This window comes from Dermochelys coriacea, chromosome 12 (assembly GCF_009764565.3).
Source record: "Dermochelys coriacea isolate rDerCor1 chromosome 12, rDerCor1.pri.v4, whole genome shotgun sequence".
NCBI classification, from domain to species: domain Eukaryota; kingdom Metazoa; phylum Chordata; order Testudines; family Dermochelyidae; genus Dermochelys; species Dermochelys coriacea.
The window spans coordinates 38,395,143-38,422,257 of record NC_050079.1 but is presented as its reverse complement, the minus strand read 5'-3'; the positions used below and the strand labels follow the sequence as shown (position 1 = coordinate 38,422,257).

At 45.1% G+C, this 27,115-nt stretch overlaps 1 protein-coding gene across 1 annotated transcript in view; it reads left to right on the top strand.

The window, feature by feature from the left end:
• The window catches only part of SLC7A5 (solute carrier family 7 member 5), a 56,665-nt gene that overhangs the window by 16,476 nt on the left and 13,074 nt on the right, over positions 1 to 27,115 (top strand). Inside the window, exons 2-3 of the mRNA XM_038367900.2 lie at positions 6,951 to 7,076; positions 26,960 to 27,065. Coding sequence (XP_038223828.1) covers positions 6,951 to 7,076; positions 26,960 to 27,065 — 232 coding nt within the window. The remainder of the gene's footprint in view (positions 1 to 6,950; positions 7,077 to 26,959; positions 27,066 to 27,115) is intronic.

Below are 27,115 nucleotides of genomic sequence, written 5' to 3'. Positions count from 1 at the left end.
GGAATGGAAGTTTCCCTGGATAAATATCTTCCACTCAAACCCTGCTTCTAATGCATAGTGTCTCAGATCAAAGGAATAAACCTTTAGGCTTTAAAGAATCCTGTCCCTTTCCACTTGAGATCTCCTAAGAAATGGAATATCACTGAAATTTGTCCTCAAGACTCAGCGAAACTTGCCCAGGTGCTGTTTTATTTAGTATGTCTATACTACAGAAAAAACACCACAGTAGTGAGCCTCAGAGCCACCAGCACAACTGACTTGCTTGTGCTACGGGGCTAGAAATAGGAACGTGGATATGTCCACCTGGCCTGTGCAACCCGGTGAGGGGGGAGAACCTCGAGGCCAGGCTCCAGCCCCAACGGGAATGTCTACATTACTATTTTAGCCCTATAGCATTAGCACTCTGAGCCTGAGTCAGCTGAGCAGGCTCGAAGAGATTCTGCCATGGGGGTGGGTTTTTTTTAGTGTAGACACACCCTTAGGTCTATGATGTATCCATCTCTCTAGTAGATGAGACAATATTACTTAACGCTTTGAATAGCACTTCGAACATTGAAAGCACTTTACATACGTTAAGTTTGCAGCATCCCTGTGCGGTAGGCAAGTATTATTATTCCCGTTTCACAGATGGGGAAACAGAGGCATAAAGAAGTCATGACTTGCCCCAGCCCATAAAATGTGTGAGCCTGGCATAGATTGTAGGATTTCTCAGCCCTGTGAACTGATGCAAGTCATTTCTTTATTAATGCACAGAGTGGTATTTAATATCACAGGGTGGTACTTAAGGTGAATTAAAAAAATGAGATGAATACAAACACTTCCACAACATTTTATGTTTAAGACCAGTGAAGGGTTTTTAGGCAGCCCCTTCCAGTGTCTGTAGCACAACCTTGCTGGTTGGGGTGCAACCAGAGATGCAGAGGGGCCAGAAAGAGATCAGTATTTCGTGTGCAGGCCAAAGGGAATGTCGCAAAGGAAACAAAATGGCTAAATGAATAAAAGTAAATGAATGTTAACACTCCAAGAGCCTGTCTACACTAGGAGAGAAAGGGTGTTTAACTCATGTTTTGAAATCCACATGTAAACAGGGTTAGTTGTTGTATTTTAACACATTTGCTAGCTGAGGTGAATGCTAGGTTCTCCCCAGAATTCACCACAGAGTTGTGTTTTTAAAAGGTGGAAGCTATTGTGTGTTAATGATCATGTTTAAACGCACCTTTTTCCCTAGTGTAGACCTACCCTAAGGTTGCCTTACATACCCAGGTAGGTTTCAGAGTAGCAGCCGTGTTAGTCTGTATTCGCAAAAAGAAAAGGAGTACTTGTGGCACCTTAGAGACTAACAAATTTATTAGAGCATAAGCTTTCGTGAGCTACAGCTCACTACCCAGGTAGGGAGCCATTTTATAGAACAGCAAACTTGACAGTGCCCCTTCTAAGAAAGCATATTGATGTAGATGCTGTGTGTTCACTTGTTACACAATGATAGGTGCTCTGTCTCTTGGCCGTGCTCCTTTTGAGCTGTGATAGTGCTGCCTGCTTCTTTTCTTGCTGAATAACCTCAAAGTCAGACTACTCGGTAGTGTTGTAATGAGCCACGGAGATATGTCTTATCTCCCTTGACCAATATGTAGCAAAGGAGCCATGTTCTATGGGTTTTAATTGCCGTGGAGGGGTGGGGGGAAGGGTTTTTCAGCTTGCCACAGCGCCTTCAGTTCCCAATCCTATGCTCTCTCCTATACATTTGTCATAAATATAAAGGGAAGGGTAACCACCTTTCTGTATACAGTGCTATAAAATCCCTCCTGGCCGGAGGCAAAATCCTTTCAACTGTAAAGGGTTAAGAAGCTAAGGTAACCTTGCTGCGCCTGACCCAAATGGCCAATGAAGGGACAAGATTCTTTCAAATCTGGAGGGGGGGGAAAGGCTTTTGTCTCTGTCTGTCTGTGAGATACCTTTGCTGGAAATAGATCAAGGATGCCAGCTCTGCAACTCCTGTAGAGTTAGTTAGTAATCTAGCTAGAAAATGCTTTAGGTTTTCTTTATGTTTTGGCTTGTAAATTTGCTGGAGGGAATGTGTATTCCTCTTTTTGTGTCTTTTTGTAACTTAAGGTTTTGCCTAGATGGATTCTCTGTTTTGAATCTGATTACCCTGTTAAATATTTACCATCCTGATTTTACAGAGGGGATTCTTTTACCTTTTCTTTAAATAAAATTCTTCTTTTAAGAACCTGATTTTTCATTGTTCTTAAGATCCAAGGGTTTGGGTCTGTGTTCACCTGTACCAATTAGTGAGGATTCTTAACAAGCCTTCCCCAGGAAAGGGGGTGTAGGGCTTGGGGGGATATTTTGGGGGAAGACATCTCCAAGTGGGCTCTTTTCCCTGTTCTTTGTTTAAATCGCTTGGTGGTGGCCGCGTATCAGGTTTTTAACCTAAGCTGGTTCCCAAGGCAAGAAAGAAATCTGTGCCTTGGGGAAGCTTTAACCTAAGCTGGTAAGAATAAGCTTAGGTTTTTTTCATGCAGGTCCCCACATCTGTACCCTAGAGTTCAGAGTAGGGAAGGAACCTTAACAACCTCTGCCAAAGCACAGCCCATGCAGGATGCAGCGCAGAACTACATCTGACCTGAAAGGAACCATGTGGGGAGACTTTAGGTCCTGCATGGAGCAGCTCTGGGTCAGGATGAAGCGTTTGTGTTGTAAACCCCCAACATTCAAACTTATAGGTTGTGTCCCCCTACAACCACCAGATTGGGCTTAAAATTTGATATATACCAGCAGTAGGCAACCTATGGCCCACGTGCCAAAGGAGGCACGCAAGCTGATTTTCAGTGGCACTCACACTGCCCGGGTCCTGGCAACTAGTCCCGGGGGCTCTGCATTTTAATTTAATTTTAAATGAAGCTTCTTAAATATTTTAAAAACCTTATTTACTTTACATACAACAATAGTTTAGTTATATATTATAGACTTACAGAAAGAGACCTAAAAACATTAAAATGTATTACTGGCACGTGAAACCTTAAATTAGAGTGAATAAATGAAGATTCGGCACACCGCTTCTGAAAGGTTGCTGACCCCTGATATATACAAACGTTTGGGGTTCTTTTGGTTTTGAGCCTTTTAGGCTACATTGGGTCACGCTTTCATGCTTTTCTCTACAACCATGAGGGCCAGAATTCTTTTTTTTAAATGAACGCTGAAATTCTCACATGGTTTCAGGAACAGGAGCTTTAAAAGAAACCCCTCTAATCATCAAGAGAGTTGCAATAACGAGCATTTCATTTTAGTACCCATTGTTTTTCGTAGATTCTCAGGCCAGGAGGAAACGTTGTGGTCATCTCCTGCATAACACAGGCCAGAAAGCTGCCACTGAATAATTCCTAGAGCAGAGCTTTTAGAAACACATCCGGTCTTGATTTAAAATGGCCAGTGATGGCGAATCCACCATGGCCCTTGGTAGAAAGTTGGACGGTGGTGGCTGTGATCTGCTCTGTTATATACAAATTTGGGTCAGCCTTGAAGCTGCTGCCAAGTTTCTGTTGCAGTCCTTGGGTGAGCAGAGCTTGGGCATTAGAACAACCAGCATCCTTACCATGCTGTATGCTACAATGAGTTCTTCATACTGTCTGAATGAATGATGCAATCATGGTTCCGTTTTGCTCAGGTGTGCTGAGTCACCAGGAGATCCACTCACTGTGATGATTCATTCAAGCACTAAGGGCAACACTAACCATTCATGTCAGATCCACACATGCATAGTATATCCTTGCACCCTCAAATGTACAGGAAACAGCAGTCAGGTACTGAGCAGCCTTAGGCAAGCACATCCACGTTCACACTGCACTACAGGCGATATTCTCAGCTGTGGAAGCATGGTAGTCAGGTAGCTCCCTGAACTTGCCTTCCACTGGGTATTTCTTCTGACTATGATGTTCCCAGGAAGAGTAAGGCAAAGCTTTATCAGATGTTTAGACCCCATCAGATGCAAGTCGGGAACTAACAAATTAGAACATTTAAAAGCAAAATATTAAGTGTGTGTGTGTGTGTGTGTGTGTGTGTGTGTGTTTTCCACTCCCTCCTCTACCCCACCTAGATTTTCAGCTTTTCTTCTCTTTATTGCTTTATAGGGCAGCTGTGAGGCTTAGTTAACTGTTGGAGACCTTTGGATGCAAGTCCATAGGTGGAGGAAAGTTACTACTGGCTGGCTTATAGAATATCAACTAATACAGTTTGGAGGTTTCTCGGGTGTGATTCTGCCAGTTTGGGGTACATCAATGCTGAGGTTCAGGTTTTCAGCATTGTTCAAATTCTGCATGGCATGCCCGATTGCACCGTCTAAGTCACTGCCTGCATAAATGTGTCTAGCAATTTGTGCAATCTAAGCAGTTTCCACATGCCTAAACTTTCTGCACAGCTCTCCCTGGGGTGGCAGTTTCAAATGGCCAGAGGAGAAAAAACAACTTTTTAATCACTCAGTGTTCAGGCTGGAAGTCCATGGGTGACTATACTATTCAAGATCTCAGCCCCTGTGTTCCTCCTCCTACCCCCCTCAAAGAAAAGGAAATGAGCCCCCCACCAATATTTGAAAATAGAAAATCCCCTCCAACGCATGCAAGCATCACACCCATGCTATGTCTGCTCTACCTGGAATGTAAACTCTGACCTGTTATGGATAGAAGGCTTGGTAAGGCTCTTCACAGCCCTGCACAAACAGCTGTTTGAAGAAGGGATCATCTTTTCTTAATATCTACAATAGTGATATTAGCACATTGGGGCTCAGTTCCCTTCTTGGGGTGCCTAGGCACTATTGTGATACAGAGATAAAGCAGTTCAGCTGCTGGTAGTGCTGAATAGGACCGTGCCTCTCGGTGCTCTTGGACTCCAGCTCCTGTGGATTTCTCTGGCCAGGCTGAGTGCAGAGAGCTGAGAGGGGTTACTGACTAGCTTGGGGGAGGTGGGCGGAATACTTACTTAAGAGAATAATCACATCTTTCTTTAAAAATTCTGTGGAAAGTACCACCTGGCTTGGGGGTTTCCCATCTGCAAATCAACTCTCCCCACCTCTGAAACAGAACCCTTTGCTGCACCCCATCAGTGGGTGGGTGGAAGGAGAAGAGCTGGTTGGCAAGATGTCGAGTTGGAGGGGTAGGACCATCTTAGCCCTCCCAGACCCTGGGGAAGACTTTGTGCGTGGTCGGGTGCGTTGCCTTGATTTCATCACAACAAAGTGGAAAGAGATAAAAATGTGACTGTCTCATCCCTGCCTGTGGATAGCAGAATATAATAATTCTCCTTGGTAGTATGACTGCACGGCTCTGTGCCATCCACCCTATCTGTGCATAGGCATGTCCCCCGTTAACTCCTTCCAGGACAGTCAGCTGGGTACACTTGATACCATGTTGCCCCTCCCCTACTTTCCATAGCAAAAACCAATGAGTTCAGTCCGGGCCAGGACTGTCACATGGTGCTGACAGCGACTCCTGTTTGTTTTCTCTTTTTCTTTCTGATCAGACTCCGGCGAAGCTGGTGTGTGTGAATCTGTAGCACATTCTCACTCTCTTCTGCCCCCCAGCCTCCAAAATCACACAGTCCTACCCACAGCATGAAAGGTGTAACTGGGAAGTGAATGAATGACTTGTATATTACATATCTTGGAGAAGTGTTTCTGTGTTTGTGTCACCATACCCATGTAAGGGGGCATGTCCTTGCTCCAGAGAGTTGTAATCTGTAGAGACCATCTGAAGACAAGAAATAGGAAGCGGGAGGGATTCATCCCAAAACAACTATATCTTAAATACTTACTTTTAGTCCCTCACCCGTAATTTTGACTATACAGAATAATATACTCCAGGGAGTATGTAGACCCAGTGTCAGATAAGTATTCTCAGGGACTAGAGATCTCTGACTTTGTGGATAATATGGAGGGATTCTACTACATTAAATAACATAGGTTAACTACTTAATATAATATACTCTAATAATAATAATATAGAGAAGAGGTGGGCAAACTACGGCCCACAGGCCACATCCGGCCCGCGGGACCGTCCTGCCCAGTCCTTGAGCTCCCGGCCGGGGAGGCTCACTCCCGGGCCCTCCCCCACTGTCCCACCTCCCCTGCAGCCTTGCACCTGCCCACCTCCCAGGCTTTCCAATAAGCGTGTCCCTCCGCTCTGAGCAGCATGGTAAGGGGGCGGGAAGCGGGGGAGGGGGGGTTAGATAAGAGGCAGGGGATCCCGGGGGGCAGTCAGGGAGCAGGGGGCGGTTGGATGGGCGGAGGTTCGGGGGGTCGGTCGGGGGGAGGGAGGGAGTAGGGAGTGGTTTGATAGGCATGGGAGTCCTGGGGGGCCTGTCAGGGGGCAGTTGGATGGGGTGGAGGTTCTGGGAGGTGGGGGCATCGGTCAGGGAGCAGGGGGCGGTTGGATAGGTGTTGGAGTCCTGGGGGGCCTGTCGGGGTGGGGGGTAGTTGCATGGGGTGGAGATTCTCGGGGGGAGGTGGTCAGGGCACAGGGAGCTGGGGTGGTGGTTAGGGGCAGGGAATGCTGGGAGAGGGCGGTCAAGGAACAGGGGGGTTGGTTGGGTTGGAGGTTCTTAGGGGCAGTCAAGGGGCAGGAAGTGGGAGGGGACAAATAGGGGCGAGGGCCAGCCTGTTTCGGGAGGCACAACCTTCCCTACCGGGCCTCCATACAGTTTCGCAATTCCGAAGTGGCCCTCGGCCCAAAAAATTTGCCCACCCCAATACAGAGATTTTCTGCCAAGTCTTTAGAAAGCAGGAAAGTCCTAAGATGGATGCAGTTGTGAGCTCTGTTCTTTCGTTCGTTCGTTCGTTCTTTTGAAGCAATTGTGTTTACTAAATTTTAACAGAAAGTAAAGGCCGATGAGAAGTCCCATTGTGTTCTAAAGACTTGTTGCAGTGGAAACTGATTTGTCTCTCCTTATGTCTTTGTCTTTAGTGTTTCTCACAGCGGTGAATTGTTACAGCGTGAAAGCTGCCACCCGTGTCCAGGATGCTTTTGCAGCGGCGAAACTGCTGGCTCTTGCTTTGATCATCATCCTTGGTTTTGTGCAGCTTGGGAAGGGTGAGTATGTCTCCTGTTTTTGCTGAGGGAGAGAGTGCAGGTTGGTGGTTAGAGCCAGGGACTGGAAGTTCAGACTCCTGGATTCTCCTAGCCCTGCTACTTATTTCTTGTGTGATCTTGGTGGGTTTTTTTGTCAATAAATGTAATCAGTAATGCACATAAAACTCTTTTTTGAGACAAATAATTACCTGCTATGTTGCTACCTTAACTGAATTCCTTCCACTATCTTTAAAAACAAACACCAACTCCAAGCTAGTGCACATACTAAGCAGTAATACCTTCACACCTGGATTTATAGATGATATGGATAGGTTATTTCCTCCTCTCCATCGTTCTCAATATGACTGAATTAGTTTTCTTGTCAAATAACTGACAGTGGAGCCACTTATGCCTCTCACCTTGGGAAAGATCAGGGGTTGATTCTCTGCCAACGGTGGAACAAAATTTTTGTCCTGTCGTTGCATCATGAAATTGCAGGTACCATATTGTCTCAACACAACACATCCTGATTACTGAGTTTAGCCTTTTTCTGATGCTAAAAATAAATTCAGGATTTTTTTCATTGATCTGAGGGTCAGGCTTGTAGGCTGCAAGGCTGTCTCGCAAATTTCAGGATGTATCTAGGCAGTACAATAATAAAAATAAATTAATAGTAATAACAATATCATAATCCAGTCTAATTCCCCTTCCCCTCTGCCTCTCAGGGTATTGTAGCTACACAGCTTTCAGAATGTGCTGTCACCTCCAGAATATTTTTGTGTTTTTAAAAATCATAATAGACTAAAGTGACCTTCAGATGGGTCCGAAATATGAATTGCTCTAGAGAATCTGTCCCCAGAAAAAATTATACAAAGGTGCATTCAGAAGCTATCATAAATGCATTACAAGAGTCTGCTCTCTTTTCCACTGCATGCATCCGATGAGGTGAGCTGTGGCTCACAAAAGCTTATGCTCAAATAAATTTGTTAGTCTAAGGTGTCACAAGTACTCCTTTTCTTTTTGTGTTCTCTTCCTGTGAGCTTAAGTGACATTTCCAGCAGTCCTTTTAAAAAGGCAGGTGAGTGTGTGATGGGGTGTGTATGGGTTTGTTTATGGATAAGCTGCCATATTTTGCATCTGTAAAGGGATTGCTGGAATTTATATTAATGGTACACAAAGTATTCCACCATGCAAGGTATCTTCCACTTAATTCAGCCATTGGTTAATTTGGTTTCCTGTTTAATTTGATCAAAACCTAAGGGCCCAAATAACATTTTTTAAATAACAGGGTGTCCATCTTCTTATCTTGATCTCTTTAGCCTGATGTTATTGGGTAACCTGATCACTGCCTGCAGAAAGTTGTCTTTTAATAAAAAGGGAAGGCTGTAACTCTGAATGAAATCAGAGAGCCCGGGGAGAGTCTCCATGATAAGATTGGTACATCTAAAGGAGACTAATATTTCTGACATGTTAGACAGGGTGTGAGAGGGATCCTAGTGATCATGTGGATAATTGACCCACTGCTTTAATTCCATGCAAGTAATAAGAAGAGACTTTATTGGAATAAGAGGAATAGAAAATCCTGGTTAATTTACAACTCTTATTCAAAATGGGCACTCCTGTCTGAGCAGGGACCTGCTGTCGGTCAATGTTGCACCAAGTGCCAACTTTCTGTCACCAAGACTTTTTTAAAAATATATATTCAAATATTTAAAAACCCCCCAGTGCTTGTGTGGAGTCTGCTATTTCCCAGATACATGTTTAGCTCACGAGAGAACAGAAATTCGCTTAAACGGGCTATACAACTCTCACAGTTTCAGGTTAACTGCACCTTTGAACCCCTCCTTGCCTTCTGCAAGTACATCCACTTAAGACCAGGAGTTCAGGCTTGCAGTCCCTTTACACCTCTCTGTGATTTCCCTATCAGGATCTAGCACCTGTGGTTATCTTTCTCCAGGGCTCACAGCAGCGTACACCACTTACCAACCAGCCTCCACAAAGCAAAATACATTTATTTGAAAGGTAAAAGCATTACAGAGAAGACGTACAAAAACCAATAAATGTTCCTGCATGCATGCTAAAAGCTCACCAGGTGTCGCCCATCAATCTTATGGAGTCCTAATAGGCCAAAGTCTTTCAAATCCTTCCACCTGGGTTGGTGTCCCCCCCCCCCCCCCGTTGGACAGCTGGTCCTGTCCGTTTGCTGGGTCAGAAAGAAGGCCCTGAGTCAGTTTAAAGTCAGGCTTTTTATGTCAACAGCCCTTAGGTTGTCTGTTGGTCTCTGGAAAATCCAGTTTGAACCAGTATAGGCAAGCCTTCTCAGGGCGTGGTACCTTTCTGGAGGTGTTTACAACCCCAGTGATTTGCCTTAGTTGCCTTCCACTGTGTTTAGTTCTTTGCAGAGGCTGTGGCAAGTCACTGGGGTTGTAAACACCCTCCCCTCCCCCCCCCCCCCGAGGTATCACATCCAATGAAGTGAGCTGTAGCTCACGAAAGCTTATGCGCAAATAAATTTGTTAGTCTCTAAGGTGCCACAAGTACTGCTTTTCTTTTAGGGCCTACTAGGATTCCATAAGATTGATGGGTGACACCTGGTGATCTTTTAGCATGCGTGCAGGAACATTTATTGATTTCAGGCTCCCAGTCGTCACCTCTCTCGGGCAGAGACATCTCTCCCCCTCCAGACCGGGAATTTAGCCTTGCAGTTCCTTTACACCTCTCTGTGATTTTCCTGTCAGGGTCCAGCATCTGGGGTTATCCTTTCTCCAGGGCTCACAGCAGTGTACACCACCTATCAACCAGCCTCCAAAAAGCAAAATACATTTATTTGTAAGGTAAAAGCATTACAGAGAAGATAGTGCATGAGGTTGCAATATCTGTCCCAATGATGACCTGAGCACACCACTCCTTCGGCAGCCAAGACACAGTTTCCAACAGGGTCATATTCATTCATGAAGAACTAATCAAAGCCCTTATCTTTGTTTGCTGTTGGCTGTCGGTCACACACTGCACATTGCAGTGGTAAATGTGAACTGCAGGCTTTGTGCGGAGACCTAAGGTGCCCCAGTTGTCTATTGACAATCGTCCATCAGTCTGTGTATTCAGCATCCATGAGGTATGCAGGACAGAAATGGGATACCCCTTACAATGCTGGCTTCTGCAGGTCTTCACGAACATAGACGGACAATTGTAACTGATCAGATTGTGCCCTCTACTGATGGCTGAAAGCAAACCAGAGGGTGAGCAGATGGGACCAGAGCTTTCCCAGGGCCTGAAGCACAGCCACGTTGCTCACAAGATTGAGGGAGCACTGACTACTGGAAGAGAAGTGTAGGGCTACTTTTCCCAAAGAAGCTGAGCATGTTGCTGCTGCAGTACACTTGAACCATGCTACAGAGAGCAAAGAGCCAGGCATCCAATCCCAACGTAGTACAGAGAGTTACTGTTCAGCCAGGTGCCCAGCTTTTTGTTCCCGGTGCTTGTATACAGTTTGCCTGCTTCCTGGAGAATCAAAAATCAAATAGATTTTTTTGGCAGGGTTATAACATATGTGTCAGCAGGAGGGATCAGGCAACTCTGTTCATTGATGCTGGATATGTGGCCTGTCACTTCTAGGTTACCAGGTTGAAACCAGCCAAGATCTGCAGTGATTGAGAATTGCTATGCCATGATTCTTTTCTGTCCTTTATGTAACTGGTTCATGGGTTCCCGTCCGTTTCCTAGTAGCCTGCATCAGCAGAAACACCCCCATAATTGTCATTATCTTCCCAGAACTGTCTGTGCACTTTTCTCTACATCATCCCTCTTGTATGGAACATCCTCCCTGGACTAGTCTATAAGGCCACTCCCGTATCATCCTTCATATCCCTCCCCAAGACCCATTTCTAGTGTGATGACTATAAGAAATTGACCAACTAATAATAGGTAGGCACAATTGGGGGTAGTTGATACTGATTTTTAAAAATGCTCAAGCTGTATGTGTTTTAATTCACTTGCCCACCTGCCCCCTTTCATGGGTTGCTAGTGTGCTCAGATTGTAAACTCATCCTGGCTGGGATTGCATCTTCCTGTGTGCATGGAAAGTGCCTAGCGCACAGTGGGCACTACTGTAATACTATTAGTAACAGCCCTTTTATTGGCAGTCTTTGCAGAGAAGGTAAGGATTAAATGGGGCACGGAATATCATGTCACCCCAGAGATGGCTTTTCCAGGACTGGGTTGAGGGTATGTTGGCTGGTCAGTGGAGGGATAAGCGGCACTGGTGCTAATTTACTGAATTATCAGAGGATTTTAGTCTCCAGTGTAATCAGCTGACACTAGCACTAAACTCTCTATCAATTGAAATTTTTAAAAAAATCAGCTTTAAAAAACAAGATTTCTCTTTGAGAAGACAAAGGAAGTATTCTGCTTATTTTCCTTTGTTCCCTTGTATAGTTACTGTGAACTTAAAACTTTCTCAAAGATAGGAAAATGCTTTATCTCAGATTTGATTAGCGAGCAAGCTTACCCTTATAAAAAGCGGATTTCAGAGTAGCAGCGTGTTAGTCTGAATTTGCAAAAAGAAAAGGAGTACTTGTGGCACCATAGAGACTAACAAATTTATTTGAGCATAAGCTTTCGTGAGCTACAGCTCACTTCATCGGATGCATTCAGTGGAAAATGCGTTATAAAAAGCGTTTCCATAGAATAGATAAAAGTGGATGAGAATTTTGAAATCTGGGTTTTATGAAAAGAAACCTCTTTCAGGGAGCTATACAGGCACTTTTTTTGTTCAATAACATATTTATAAATTGTCCCTCCTAGCTTCAAATTCACTCTTCCTCCCCCGCCTTTTAAATTCTTGCCTGACCTTTGGGAGACACTGCTGTCTTTGCAGAATTCCTTGGTTTTTCAGAGGATTTTATTCCCCTTTCAACTCGGTGCCTACAGCTTTAGAAGAACATTGTTCAAGGCTTTGTTGCAAAATATATTTCCCTCCCCTTTCCTGCTTTGCTGAACTTTATCACCTTTAGAAGAAGGAAAAAATACAAACAAACCCTCCTCCAATTTCCCAGTAATTACCCTGGACCAAGTGAAATCTTTGTTTTTTATTTTCTGTTTATTATCGTAATAACAATACTGCTGTACATCTTTGGAGCACTTTTACTCCCCACAAAGCTTACTCTCAGGTCTTTTGCAGAGTATGAGTCAAATTTGGCTCCCAGTTACATAGGTGTAAAATCCACATGAACTCTACTGACACACAGTTGTAACCAAGAGTAGAATTTAGCCCTGTTCATGTAGCAACCGTCCTATATCTTCCTTATCACCTCTCTACTGTGTCTCTTTTGCAATCTTGCTTGATAACCTCCCTTCTTCCTTTTCTCTGTGCCTCTTCATTTTTCTCCCCAGCATTAGTGCATACTTGTGTTAACAAGCAATATTTCTGCCAACATATGACGGGTGGCTTATATCTCAGTCCGTTTAGCAAAGTCTTCTTGATTGGAGCTAGATGCTCCTTTTTTTCACCGCTTTAACAGGTGCCTGTGAGATGCACAACAGGGTGTAGGGGTCAGAGGTTGATTGGATTATAAACACTGTTTGTTTGTTCTCTCATGAAAATGGAGGTTTGCTAATATAAGTGTATATTGAGTAATATTTATCTCTGTAAATACATTTTGGGATGTGGTTTGCATGGAAGATGTTAAATGTGGATTTCCAGTTTTTGGTGGGTTGATCTTCCCACATCCTGCAAAATCCCAGACATGTCAAGATCTGTTCCATGGGATCTTGCATTTCTAAGGCACTTCACAGGCCACTCTGATGTGGAACACAGTGCACGTTTAACAGCTCTTGCTGAAGTACATTTAGGACAGAAAGTGAAGAGTAATGCAATTAGAATCAATAGGACAATAAGCCCTTTAGGGCAGAGACCATGTCTTCCTTTGTGTTCATACAGCACCCAGTACAATAGGGCCCCAATCAGGACTGGAACCTTTGGCTGTTACCACTGTGCAAATAATTAATAATTAAGCTATCCAATTGAAACTCATGGTGGGGTTTGGGCAGGAGAATCTCATTACTCACATGGGGGGTTAGGTAGAACTGCAAATGACTTTTTCTCTAGGCAGCTTTGTTTAGAGTCTCTTGGTCTAAACTAGATAACTCTCACAATCATTCCATGTCTACAAGCTGGCCTAACTGAAGAGGACCTACACTTCTTGCTTGTTTAGTGTTTTTTTTTTTTTTAACAAAATGCAAGGTAGAGAAATCTTCCTTGTCTAATACTTACTTTCACCAGCCTCACAATGGAAGAGGCAAGTGGTCTGTCTCACTGATCGTCTGCTAGATTCACTTATTCCTCTCATGTGCCCTTTCTTATCCTCCATTCATATTTTAGTTTCCACCTTCCCAAAGCTAGCACTTCTCCTTGAATCTCACCACAGAGCTCTAAGCCTGCTACAGTAACAATACAGCAAGGGGACTATTTTTCTTCTTTCTCCAGTAACAGAAGTATGCTAGTATCACACAAGGTTGCACAACATCTAGTCGCTGGATCTCTTGCAGGCTAATGTCAATAGGCCTTCTGTATAAAGTGCTGGCTCTTTAATTTTTATAGGTATTATTTAATAGGTAATTTTTCTCAAAGCCTGTTAAATTCTGAGTAGGTGGGTGACAATAAATCCTATTTCCAAGGGACATACATTTTTATTCTGTGTCCCTGTTTTCTTTTAGACCAGTCACTATACTCTTTGGACAAAATGAACTCTTAGCACTACGAGCTCCGTGAATTTGATCCTTGGCTGGCAATTGTTCTGGCAAAGTACACATAGAGTTCAAAATATTTTTTGCAGCAACTTGGCTGGCTCTGAGGTCTGGGAGGTAGAAGGGTTGGTATGTTCCCATGACATTTCATTTTTTGTCTGAATGGAGTTAATTATTTTTCATTAGTATTTTTCCTGCGACTGTTTTATATTTACATGATCAGTAAACAGTGGAAAATAACACTATTGTAGTCTCGTATTCAAATGTGGAAACTTTGGAGACTTTATAGTCTGTCTGTCTGCAATTCCCCCCCAGTCCTTGGCTCTGTCTTTTCTCTGTTGTGAAGTGTTTTCTTTACTTTCAGAACAGCAATATAATTTTATGGCAAAGAAAACATGTGACCATATTACCCTTTGCAAAATAGCATTTTCTTGTGAGCTTTCCGTTTACATCTCTAACGCCAGATCCAATAGGAGAGCAGAAGTCCATTCCTACACCTAGGACCTGGTTTACACTTTAAAGTTGTCCCAGTTTTACTATTATAGGACAGAAAGGGATGAGATTTTTTTTTTTTGTTTTTTTAAATCTGGATAGTTATACTGGTAATAGCCTTAATGTGGATGCATTTGTGATGCATTGCCCCCCGGGGTGCCACTTGGAACTGGGGTACTACTGAGCCCACCTGACCTGCCGGCCTGGGCTCCCTTTCGCACTATGGTGCTGTGATAAGTTGCCAAGCTCTCCAAGCTTGCGTGCGCGCACTCACTCTCTCTCTCTCTCTCTCTCTCTCTCTCTCTCTCTCTCTCTCTCTCTCTCTCTCTCTCTCTCTCTCTGAGATCAGCTCTGCATGGGAAGGCTCAGCTAAGGCACCTCCCCCCATCCCCAGTGTAAACCCAAAATTATACCATCTTCTGCTGCACAGGGAACTGTACAGCGTAAACTCATGAAATTCGCCCCCTCCCTCAGTGTGGAGGAAGATATGCAATAGCTTTCTGCTCCAAATAGGATTTCTACACACTGGTTTTAGACTGTTTATTAACAAGTTTATTAACTACAAAAGATAGATTTTTTTTTTTTAAGTGATCGCAAACAGATCAAGGTAGATTACCTTGGTAAATAAACAAAACCGCAGACTGAGTTTAACAGACTAGATAGGTAGGAAATGAATTGGCAAATTCTCATCCAGAGTGATAAACAGGCTGGCAGATTCTTACCAGCTGTCTTGGTATTGATTGCTGGGGCTGCCATCAGGGGTTGTGCCCTGTCCCCCCGGAGACAACTGCTGTAGGAGCAGGCAGGCAGTGAGTTCCCCACCTTTCCAGAGGCAGTTGGGCTCAGGCTTTAGGCTTGAGCCCTGGGTTGGTGGGGCGGCAGGCCCCGTCTGCACAACTTCAAGCTCCATCCCCAGGCCATGTCCTCCGGCCACTAGGCTTCAGGCTCCAGCCCCCTCGCTGCCTCTCATCCTGGGTTTGCCAGGGCTGAGTAAGTCTGTTGTGAAAAGTGATATTAACAAATATACAAGTATCACTTTTCACAACAGACTTACCAGCTAGCAATAAATAAATTACAATGATTTGGATATGTATTATATGAATATTTAATTTTTTCCTAAAGCTAATTAAGTATTTTAGGGGAAAATGAGAGAGCAGCCACCAGCAAGGATTGGTGGCCACACTCTGAGGCCACCAAAATATTTGTCCTGAGAACACTTGCTCTAAGTCAGGAATCTCGAACTCAAATCACCACAAGGGCCACATGAGGACTAGTACATTGGCCCGAGGGCCGCATAACTGACAGCTTTTCATATAAAGATACAAAAGCCCCCACCTGCTCCCATCCCCGCCCCCACTCCATTCCTTCCATGAGGCCCTGCCCCGGCCCTGCCTCTTCTCACCCCTTCCCCGCCCCCCTTCCAACTCCTTCCCCAAATCCCCGCCCCTGCCCCACCTCCTCCCCGGGCATACGGCTCCCCACTCCTTCCCCTCCCTCCTGGAAAGCGCTAAGCACCACCAAACAGCTGTTTGGTGGCGGGAAGCTCCTGGAGGTAGGCAGAGGAGCAGGGATGCGGCACGCTGTGGGAGGGGGTGAGGGGAGCTTGGCGGCCACAGGAAATAACTCCAGGGGGGTGGGGACGGGGAGCTTGGTGGCCTGCAGCAAATAACTCTGCGGGCCACATGCGGCCAGTGGGCCGCATGTTTGAGACCCCTGCTCTAAGCCATGTCTCACTGTCTATACTGCTATTTATACCTGCGCTAGCTGGGCATGCAGTGTCTGCACTCTGCATGCTGCCACAAGTGTAGATGTAGCTACAGAAACGTGATGTACAAACACCCTTTTTAAGAATCACTGTTACCTTTTCATACTAGTACACAAAAAAAAATATAAACAATGAGGTGGTAAAGTTTGCAGATGATATCTATTAGAATTCTCTGAGGGTGTCAACAAATGTGGACAAGGCGATCCAGTGGATATTCTGGCAGATTCTTAAGGCACAAGCTTCATTGGCTTTCCCAGGTTTTCATACACAGGCTAAAAATCCCTCTAACCAGGGACCATCACTTCCCCAGTTCAGTCCTTGCCCCTCAGGTGTTTCCAGGTCTGTTGTGGTGAGGAGAGTGAGGTACCATCATGATATCATTATCCCCCTTTTAGATCTTCTTCCCACTTGCTGGAAAGCTCTTTTGCTGTGACCTGAGTCAAACAGTTCCCATTGTGTAGTGCTATTTCTGAGAGGTTTCTGTTCTACATAGTTCCTGGGGTAATCCTGGTGCTTGTGTGCATTTCCTCAATAAGCCATTCACATTGTTTGGCCTTTTTACTGTTGTACCTGAAAGGCTGCTTGTGGGTGTGTTCAACCTCAGAACAGGTTTCAGTAACACCTACATAGCCAGACTTCATAACTTCACATACGATGATAACACATACAATTCAATGAGAGATTAATGTCTAGCAGATCAAGACTTTTAGAATGATACCTCACAAGGCATACTTCGTACGAAACATATCCTAATGACAGTGGTGAATATTGGGGAGCCACGGTGTCACAGCACTTACGCCAGTATAAGGGTACCTTATGTTACTATAGTTATTCTGCTTCCTGTACATGAATAGGTCACAACTGCATTCACACTGGGGGTGGGTTGTACCAGTTTAAACTATATAAATATAGTTAGAAGGAGAGAACGTTCTAATATAGATATGACCCCTGTTTGTTCTCTCTTCTAGTGATATGCTAATGTTTACTTAGTACCTTCTGTCCAAGCATGTCTAAGCGCTTTTTGGCTAGGTATTGCCTAGTGAAGAGGCAATGTGATCTAGCAATTAGAACAGGTGCTGGGAGTCTGAACACCTGGGGCTAGGGTCTGCATCTCAATTTGTTTGGCTGGAAGACTGCCTAGTCATTCATGGGGCTCAGGGATTTGACCATACGGAACCAGTTGCAGCAGCTGGTTCTTGGATTATGTTCCCGGGTCTACCTCTGATTTGTTATGGTTTCAATTAAAATTAGTATATGGATGATGAGTATTTTGGAGCAAAATTAAAGGGAGAAACCAAGAGGATTGGGGTGGCCTTGACTACCTGGCAATATTCTGATCTTGGATTTGGATCTGATCTGATAGAGCCATTAAGTTTTCCGATGAAGCGAGCCACATAAACTGCGTCATGATTATTCCCATTGCAGTTCTGCAGCTGTTGCATTTAGACCCATAGCTCTATTGAAGGCCTGCTTAAAAAAAATCAGACTGTAAGGATTTGTTTAAAGAAAAAATATAATAGCTTCACTGGGACAGTTTTAAAGCTGGCACCTTTAATCTGTGGCACCACCATAGGTATATTTAGATGTGGAAAACATGAAATGGACATTCTAAAGTCAAAAACCAGATTTTAATTTTTTTTTTAAATTTTGTAATTAAAACTGAACGTTCTTAAAATCCTAACTTCCTTTTTTCTATTGATGCTGGGTGATTTAATTCAATGTGTGTTTAAAAAAAAGTGGTCAGTGAAAACAGTCAAGTTCAATTTCTGGTTCTTGTACCCAATGCTGCAATATTTGGTTACAGACACTGCTGTGGCATGCTTAAACCCAAACCAAAAACTTGTTCTCACCAACTTTTTTGGATGGGTGCTTATATGAAGGGGAGTAATTAAATTCAGATTTCTGTTAGGTCACAACTTTTAAAAAATTCTTGAATTCTGGTTTTAAATCATTTGCCTGTGAGCCTCAAAGTGACTGCCTTAAATCCATTGTGGAGGCAATACTGAGAGTTAAGGCTTCCGTTCTGTCCTTAACTCGCTTCACTGTGTTCTCAGAGAGCTGCAGCTTTTGAACAGACACTGGGTGAATTAAGGACAGACGTAGGGTGGCTGAATTTCAAACATTTGCCATGGAGGGTTTAGATTAGCCCCCAAACCTCGTTTTTTCCTTTAATTATATGCAAACTATATAATCCTGTCCTCTTGGGTCCCCCACCTCATGGACTGGTTCATTGTTCAGGGTAAAACGGTCTTTAAAAGAACGATTGTGCCTGGCAAACTTCCCATTGTACGTGGGACTCTTTTTAAAATAAGAGGCACTGAAGATCCAAACCTTCAGAGACTAACAAAGCAGCAAAGAATAAATCCATAAAAACCCAATAGAAATATTATCTACCTACTCCGGTTGCAAGGCAACATCTTGGCTTTGTGTTTGTGTATGTATCTTTATTTTTAATTGAATCTCTTTCCCTTGTGCTAGGAAGTTCCCTTTTGATCTACCTCCTTCAATGAGGTTCATTTTGCTAATTCCATGGCAGGAGAAAAAGAAAATTGCCTTGTTTGTGACAAATCCCCTGATTAGAACAGATCTGAGGGAGGGAAAGTTTACTCTCTTCCACTCTCCTGGCAATAATGGCAGTTGAATCCGCTGAAAAAGCCTGTCAGGACAAATTTGTAATGAGACCAAGGGACGGAGTGAAGAAGCCTTTGTTAATAGCAAAGATTGGTCAGGTTATAGAGGTCTGGTTTGTTCTGGAGTCCCATGAAAGAGAAGCTAAGAAATATTCTGTTGAATTGACAGGGACATTTGCAGTGCTTGGCTGGTCATTAACAAAATCTCAGCTTGAAGGATCTCAGAACATAAACTGCGGACAGATACTGACAATACATAGGGCCACAGATGGAACAAGTGTTTTCATTGTCCATGTTCCCTGCTCTCCATACCCAGAGTTAATCATTCAGAGAGCAGCAGACAATTAGCATTAGATTTTTCTTCTAATGCCTGCTGGCTGGCTGGCTTGGGAACCAGTAATGGGGTGTAGACCTTGGACATGAAGCTCACTTATTCCGCTCTAAGGGTGGCAAACTCCTGATTGTTTGGAATGAGTTCGGGGATCAGAGTACAAATACCTAGTGGACAGGTGCCCACATGGCAACACCCATCGCCACATCTTCCTCCTGCTTTCCCCCCACTTTCTGATCTTTAGCAGAGAGGCCAAGGGCTATGGAAACCGAACTTCCCTCTCATCTTTTGAATTTGGCCCTGCAGATCACGACTGAAGCATGTACGGGAATGGGGGTGAGGAAAGCTTGCCCTGTCGTTGCCCATGCTATTCCTGTTGTGTGGGTATGATGAGAAGAGAGGCTGTTTCCATGGCTGTCAATCCGTCACCTTCTACCAGCACGTGAGGTTTCAAGGAAAACTGCTGTTACGAGATCAACTTCAGTGTTCCTCTTTGTTGTGTGTGTGAGGGTATCAAAATGGGAGAGTGCATGGAGAGTCTGGAAAAGCGGACAATATTCTACACAGCTCTAAATCATATCGAGCTGGCCACAGGTTGAAGACTTAATCAGGTATTTCACACTGGAGGTGAATAACACAATTATGCAGGATTGCTCTATTGGCTTGTTGCTCTCTAACCACCAATTTAATCTCCAAGCAAAGATGGATGCTAATGTCTGAGGCCAAGTGGGCATAGATGGTGCAGGCACATGCCAATTGCCTGAGGTCAGGTGGGCATGGCAGGTTAATGTGTTGCACAGTTTGCATGCTCCAGTTTGAAAGGAGGCATAATTAGTTTTTACCCAGCCAGTTTGTTCTTGCCAGCTGCTGTGTTAAAGCTCTTGATGACCAAGGGCAGGATTAGTGACCCCCCTAGACTTTGTACATGTGCAGTTGCGGGTGCAACGAAATTATCGTGCTTAAAAATACAGGCACAATTGCTGTGATTTCTCTTCCAATCATAGGGTCTGTATGGTCAAATGCCGATTTGCGTGTGTGGTGATTGCAGTTATGCATGGTGCACATGGAAGACTGTCCTGCAATGGGGGTGTAGGCGATGACTCAACATTTTAATATTGCTTGAAGGGAGCGATCATAGGCAGTGTAGTACACCCTGTCTATCCATTGTCACCACCACGTGGCTACAGCATGTTTGCAAGCCCTAAATGAGTAAAACACTTGTCGCTGTGGCTGTATACCTCTGCAGGCTTATCATCCATCTGTCTATATTTGAGAAGCTGAGTGGTGCTCATGTGCAGGTACCCAAAATGTACTACCTCTCCTAGCTGCATCAGAGTTGGTGTTTAAGCTCTGGGACCCACCAGTTCATTGCAAACTGGCCAAGGAAAAATTACTTTTGGCCACTAGGGTAGATTCAAAACAGCAAATCAGATTAAAGGTTCCATTTTAAAAATACAGCCGTGCTAATGCTGTTAACTGTGTGGGCACTAAAAACTTGCATATTTTGCTCTTTTTTCCTCCGCATCGACCCTCATAGTTTCCTGTCTACCTCCAAACAGCCTTTGACTGTAACAGTAGCAGGTCACACCACTGATGGATCAATGCAATTGATAGCTTTTCTTGGTTTACGCTATACTTTCCCCACAGCTTCTTACTGAAATGGGGCTATGATTAAAGGCTGTGGCCTCTGATAATTGCAATCCTGGAAACTGAGTACAAGCAACAGATAGGTGGCTATGCCGTCCCCAAGTGTCGTTGGTTCTGTTACAGAATAAGCTGGTTGGCTTTAAATCAGTCCCTATTCAGGACCTTAGTTGGCTGGCTTCCCTCCACACTCCACCCCCTTCTCAGCTACAAGTTTCTATGGATGTGGATTAAACCTGCTGTGCTCAATAAAATAAGCTAGTGGGAAATGGCTGGGAATGCATTAGACTGTTTGGAGTTTGCATTTTGCCATTAGCCTGACCTAATGGGAAAGGGGTGGGAGTTATTTGTGAAGTACCCCATCTGCACCTAAGATAAAAATGGAAGTAACTTGATACATTCCCTAAAATCTCTAACCACCACCTTTGCTTTTCTAATTCCCAAAGGAAGCTTGCCCTGTGACACCCAGCCTACATGGCCACATAAGTGTAGAGCCAATAGTTCTGTATTTTTTAAGAGCAACTTCCACACTGGTGGATACAAAAGTTGCAAGAAATCAGGAGCAGGTTGCACAGGGAAAGGGGTTGATTATGCTTCCTTGGTAGCAACAAAATGCAAAGGAGACAAACAGTAGAGCAAAGCTGTGTGTGCACAGTGGTGTGTGCAATGGTGGTGTATGGAAGATGCTGTTGAGATGGATTCTTTGGGCTTTGCAGCTTTCAATAACCTATCAAGAAAGTTGTTTTCTGAGGCTAAGAGAATATCATTTTGGTCCTGATCTAGCAGGAGTCACTCTCAGATGAGTGGTTTGATGCAGTGGTTAGGAAAGCAGATTGTAGGCAACCTTTGCCCCTTGTAGTTTTTGAGCCTACAGAGGAGCAGAGTTGGAGTGGACAAGTAGTTCTTTCCTACTCTGGACTCCTCTGAGAACCCAGGGCTCTGTGATGAAGATAATGGTGCACTTAGAGGGGAAGGAATTTGGCAACCAGAATGCCCTTTGGGCCTCCAGGTCTTGATTATGATGATGGTTATTATTATTATTAATAATAATAATAATTAATAGCACTTTATGAACATTAGCTAACTAACCCTCCCAGCGCTCTGGGGAGGGAAGTGTTGTTATATTTTACAGAAGGGGGAGCTGAGATGCAGAAATGTGCTCTGACTTGCCCCAGGCCATGCCAATCGGTGGCAGGCACTGTGAATGGAACCCAGGAGTCCTGATTCCCGAGCAGCGAGGTGGCTCTGCCTCTTGCTGAAATCCCCAGCGCATGCCTTCAGAGCCAGAAACAGAGTCTCTCAAGCTCAGTCACCCCTCAGGAGAAGAGATGAGCATCCTTCACTTGCAGTGGTCATACAAAGAGCAGGCAAGGCTAGACATATGGCAGCAGCACTAGGAATAGGCCAATTGTAGAAATGAGAAGGTGGCAACACCCGTGTGAGTCTCATCTAAACCATTGCCTTGCGGGGGCAAGTATAGAACGGCTTTCCCTACAATAGGCCCACTAGTGCTTCAGCCTGTCTTGTTTTAAATGACTCAGCTGAAGGGCTCCCACCACGGCCCCAACTGAGTAGCTCTCGTCACTGGGAGCTTTCCCGACCATCCAGTGTATATTTCCCTTTGCTCGGTTTCAGGACTGAGTTAGACCCACTTGGAAAATCATGCTCCTGCTCCTCTTCGACTTCGATGGCTGCATTCCCCTCTCGTTGCCAGTTAGCCCAGGTATACAGGTTTAATTACAATGAATTGCCTAAACTCAATAGAAGAGCCTACATTATTAAATCAGGAATGGACATGACCTGATGCGATTATGAGGGCTTTCAAGAAAAGGTCTGAACATGCAGCACATGGAATGAAAGATTCCTTCTGCACGAAGGCCCCAGGTGGCAGAGAGGTTGCAGGTACAATTATAGGCATCTTGTCGGCTGGCAAGAGCTGCAAATAGGGATTGTGTCGGAACTCGTTACCATAACGTGGTTAATTTGCGATCAGAGTGTAATTGTACAACCCAGTTAAACCAGGATGCAGGGTGAAGCCTTTATAGCACTTGTTGCTATGAGGTGAGGCCAGTGTTCTTAACGGACAGTATTTTGAGTAGGGGGTATCAACTGGAAGGAAGGGCAGGTGGGTATAAACAGAGCACTGTAGCTGGTGTTCTACACCTGTATAGTAACATCCTGCTCCATGGGAGTATTGGACACCATTGAGCATGTGTGGGCCCTGGAAGTCTGAGCTGCGAACAGGTACCTTTGCACAGATTCCAGAGCACGTGCAGCAGGTTTAACTGTGAGCTGTGCGGTAAAAGGGTGGGAGATGCTATGTTTGTCTGTGTCAAACAGAATTCCCTGAATCTCCAGCTTACATGCCGGCCCCTTTTCAGCGAACGCTGTTCGGCTCTGTATGGAGATGGGCAGATGAAGTCAGACAGGCTCATCAGTGAGACTTCTAGGGCTTGGCCCATGGGGGAGAAATAACTTGCAGACCTTTCTGGATGGACTGACTGGGTGTGACCTTTATTGTCCCACAATGTGTAAAGTATTGGCTGCCACGTCTGTATAAATATGGCTTTACTGGTGCAGTTAAGCATGTCCCTAAGGATGTGCTGCTGCTGCCTGATATGGGGAGATGGAACTTTTGGTGCAGGGTTGGAAGATGATGTCTGCTCTGGTGGGATGTGTCCTCCAGGACACGTGTGCTACTGAATGGGAAGGCAGGCTCTGTCATTAAACCACTCAGGGCACGTCTACACAGCCTGCGGAATCGAGCCTTCCAGCCCAATCGACAGACTTGCACTCCCGCTACCGCACTAAACATAACTGTGTAGACCAGTGGTTGGTCCCTGTGGCCCATCGCTTCCCGCAGCTCCCGTTGTACGGGAATGGCGAACCGCAACCACTGGGAGCTACGGAGGGCCGTGCCTGCAGACGGTCAACATAAACAAAATGGCTCACGGCCCGCAATCAGATTACCCTGGTCGGCTGCATGCAGGCCGCAGGTTGCCCACCACTGGTGTAGACGGCGCTTTGAAGTTGTGGATCAGCCTTGAGCTTGGGCTCTGAAGCCCACCCCGCTCCCTAGGCTTCAGAGCCTGAGCTCCAGCCCACGCCGCAACGTCTACACAGCTATTGTTTGACTCCATTCCTACTGACTAGCAGCTCGGTGCTGGAAAGGCATGGGCTAGGTACATGCTATGGCAAGTGCAGGGGTGTGTGCGTGTGTGTGTGTTATGTCCTATCCATTCACCCCCCCCCACCCCATCCCCCCCACACACAGCCCAACCAAGGAGTAATGAAAAGTTATGCTTTATTTTTCCTGTTATGCTTAAACACTGCTTCTGTAGCACATGTTCTGTGGCTCATTTCACTTCTGTTTGATCATGTGCCCTGAAGGGGCAGCCAGTCTCCTTGACACCAAGCCAAGGCATCTGTGAAGTGCAGCACGGCACCAAATCCAGATTAAAACTAAACAGACCCTCTTTGCACAGAAGCTATAGAGTTCCCAGCTGGGGGATATTTCCTGCATTGGCAGCATGGATTTCTGGCTGGCGACTCAGGGATTCTGTGCTCCTGGCCACTACCTTGTGAGTTGCAGCTCTGCTTGGCCTTGGTAACAGACAGTTACTGTTTGCTGCAGCCGAGGGAAAGGCAGAGCGAGATCTATGGACTGTTGGGGAATAAAGAAGTGCTAGAGCCCTGAACAGTCTGTTACCAGTATAACAGTCCTTCCGCGGTAATCAACTCAGTGTCCTTGGCAAGGTTCTGGGGTGTAAAGAAACATGCACTTGAGTAGATTGCAGTGTAGCCTGATCTATCAATTATGTATGTATTCTGTTAATTGCTTAAAAATTTCCAGTTATCACTTTGAGGGTTAACAAGTTCTTGTCCCAAGATCAGGCCCAGGGTTATTTGATTTCTTTCATGCCTAGAGATCTCGTTGTTCTGTGTACTCTCACTATGCAAGCAACCACGCGCCTTTCAAAAGGAAGAATCTGCTTAGCTGGTGGCAATTCTGAATTGTGTGGGTATCTGATAGAGAGCCACTTGGCTCTAGCTTCCTTAGCCAACTCTGACTCCCTCATGTGATTCAGAGGAACACGTAATGGTAAGCACAGCATGCAGGAGGTGTCCCGATCAGAACACAGGTCTCAGCAGGAGCAGACTCAGGGAATGGAGGGGACCACTTGCTGCTGGCACTAGGGGCCTGCAAAAGGCTTAATTGGTTTAAACCAACTGAAGGTGAAGGAGCAGTGGCAGCAGGGCAGAGACAGACAGTGAAGGAGAGACCATGGGGGATGAAAGGCATTGGGTCAGGTGGAAGGGACGAGTATCAAAACAGGCCATTAAGGTGGGTAACTCCCATTGGCTCTTACTTAGAACCCACCCCAGCAAACCAGCTCAGACTCATCATATTGCAGGGGAAAGTTGCCCTTTCTCATTGGTAGAAAGTGCTACTGGATGAAAATGTGCTTGATTTTAGCAGTCTCCTTGTCACCCGACTTTATTTTGTGTGTTCCTTTTCTAGCCAGCCTGGGTAAACGTGATGCTGCTGAGAGCCCGCTGGTGCGGGGGAGCTGAAATTTTGCAGCGCAAGCAAAAAATGGTGCCTTGGCTTTTAATACCCCTTTTCTTTCTTCTCTGATACGAATCTGTGGAATGTAGCCTTCCAAAGAGAGAATGGTTAACCCAGAGCGCTGCTGATTGCCATGTGATAACAGTTGCTTGTGTGATTAGTGCAGATCCCTGCTGTAAGAGGAATCACATGGGTGGCAACCCAGCTGGTCAGATGCTAAGGTGCCTCACCAAATCCTGTGCTGCTCCTCTGTCTTCCTCCCTCACAAAGGAGAGCACTTGTTTCATTGAAAGAGAGGTGGCTGGATTTAGGCTCCAGATCAAACAGCATGAAACAAAACAACCTCAGAGAGATTTAAAGCAAAACAAATAACCCCTGTGGGTGTGCTGGAAAGGTTTTCAGTAAATTTACAATCAAATCCTCTTTTTATGGCTTTTTAATTCAATAGTGGATAAATAACAGGAACTTTTGATATTTAGACCCTAAGGTAGCTGACTTCCCTTCCCACAATTCAAAGGGGATACCATAACCTGCTGCTTTGAGTCACTGGTGGAACTAGAAGAAATCCTAGGTCTTTATCGAGAAAAAGCAGCCTTTGGTGGAAGGATGATGTAATAGCAGTCTTTTGAGCCTCTTTCAGCCGGAAGGATCCCAAAGCATTTTGCAAGCTGCATAATGCAGGAATCATTCCACCCACTGCTAAAATGCATCTAGCGCTGGGATGGAAGGAGCAGCTGTTTAACAGCCACCCAGCATTGCTGCACAACCATTCAGGACAGGGAATAAGCGAGGATCCCCTATTCGGTTGAAACGGCTGGGGAGCTTTAGGGAGGCAGGATAGAATTGTTCCCCTTGGAATTTAGCCAATGGCATCAAGGCCCCAACCTCTGTTATTGGCACATAAAGTGTCTTAGGGCAGGTCTACACTACCGCTTAAGTCAATCTAATTTACGTCGCTCAGGGGTGTGAAAAAGATGCAAGTTACAGCGACCTACACGCTGGCCAACCAGCGCTATGTAGGCAGGAGATGCTCTCCCGTCAGCATAGAACGTCTTCGCCAGATGTAGTACAGCATCGGTGAAGCTGCGCCTCTGTAGTGCTTGTAGTGTAGCCCATGTTTCAGCAGTGGTGAGTCCAGGAGAAACAGCATGTGGGCTTTGGTGTTGGGGATTAGGTGCTCAGAGGTGCCCTCTGGAAAGCTGGCTGCTTTCTTGGGGCTTTCATCTCCTGACTTCTGCTTGCTAACTTGCATCAAAAGAAGCTAAAAATACATTAGCTCCTTCATGTTACTTTCCTATGTAAGCAATCGTTGCCGTTGCCAGATGGGATGTTGTGCAGCTATGAATGGGAGGAGAGGTGTCTAGGAGGTGTTCTCTGTTTGCATGATCCACGCTGTGGGAAAGTTGTGAGAACTCTTGCTGTAGTTAGTTGTTAATTTCACTTATCCTAGTTTTACTGCAGTGGAATCACACAGTGTGAAACTGGAGTGACGCAGGAGGAGATGAGTCCAATAGAAACCTGTCTACACCTTTTCTAACACAAACGCAGCCTGCTTTGCATCAACACAACTAATGCCCTTTCGGCAGATTTTTTGTCCCCAGGTGTTGCCAGACCATTTCCCTGCCTAACTCCTGTCTGTGTCAACCTGCAACAGTCTCTGGAATTCAGCCTTTGTCTGCTTCTCACATCTTAATATTCTGTCCTGGTTTGTTTGTTGTCCCTATGTAGGTGATGTGTCAAACCTGAGCCCTGAACACTCCTTCGAAGGCACAAATGTTGATGTGGGGAACATCGTTCTGGCTTTGTATAGCGGTCTCTTTGCCTATGGAGGCTGGTAAGATGCTGGCATATTACTCATTGCAGTGATAGTGTAGTTTAGTTCTT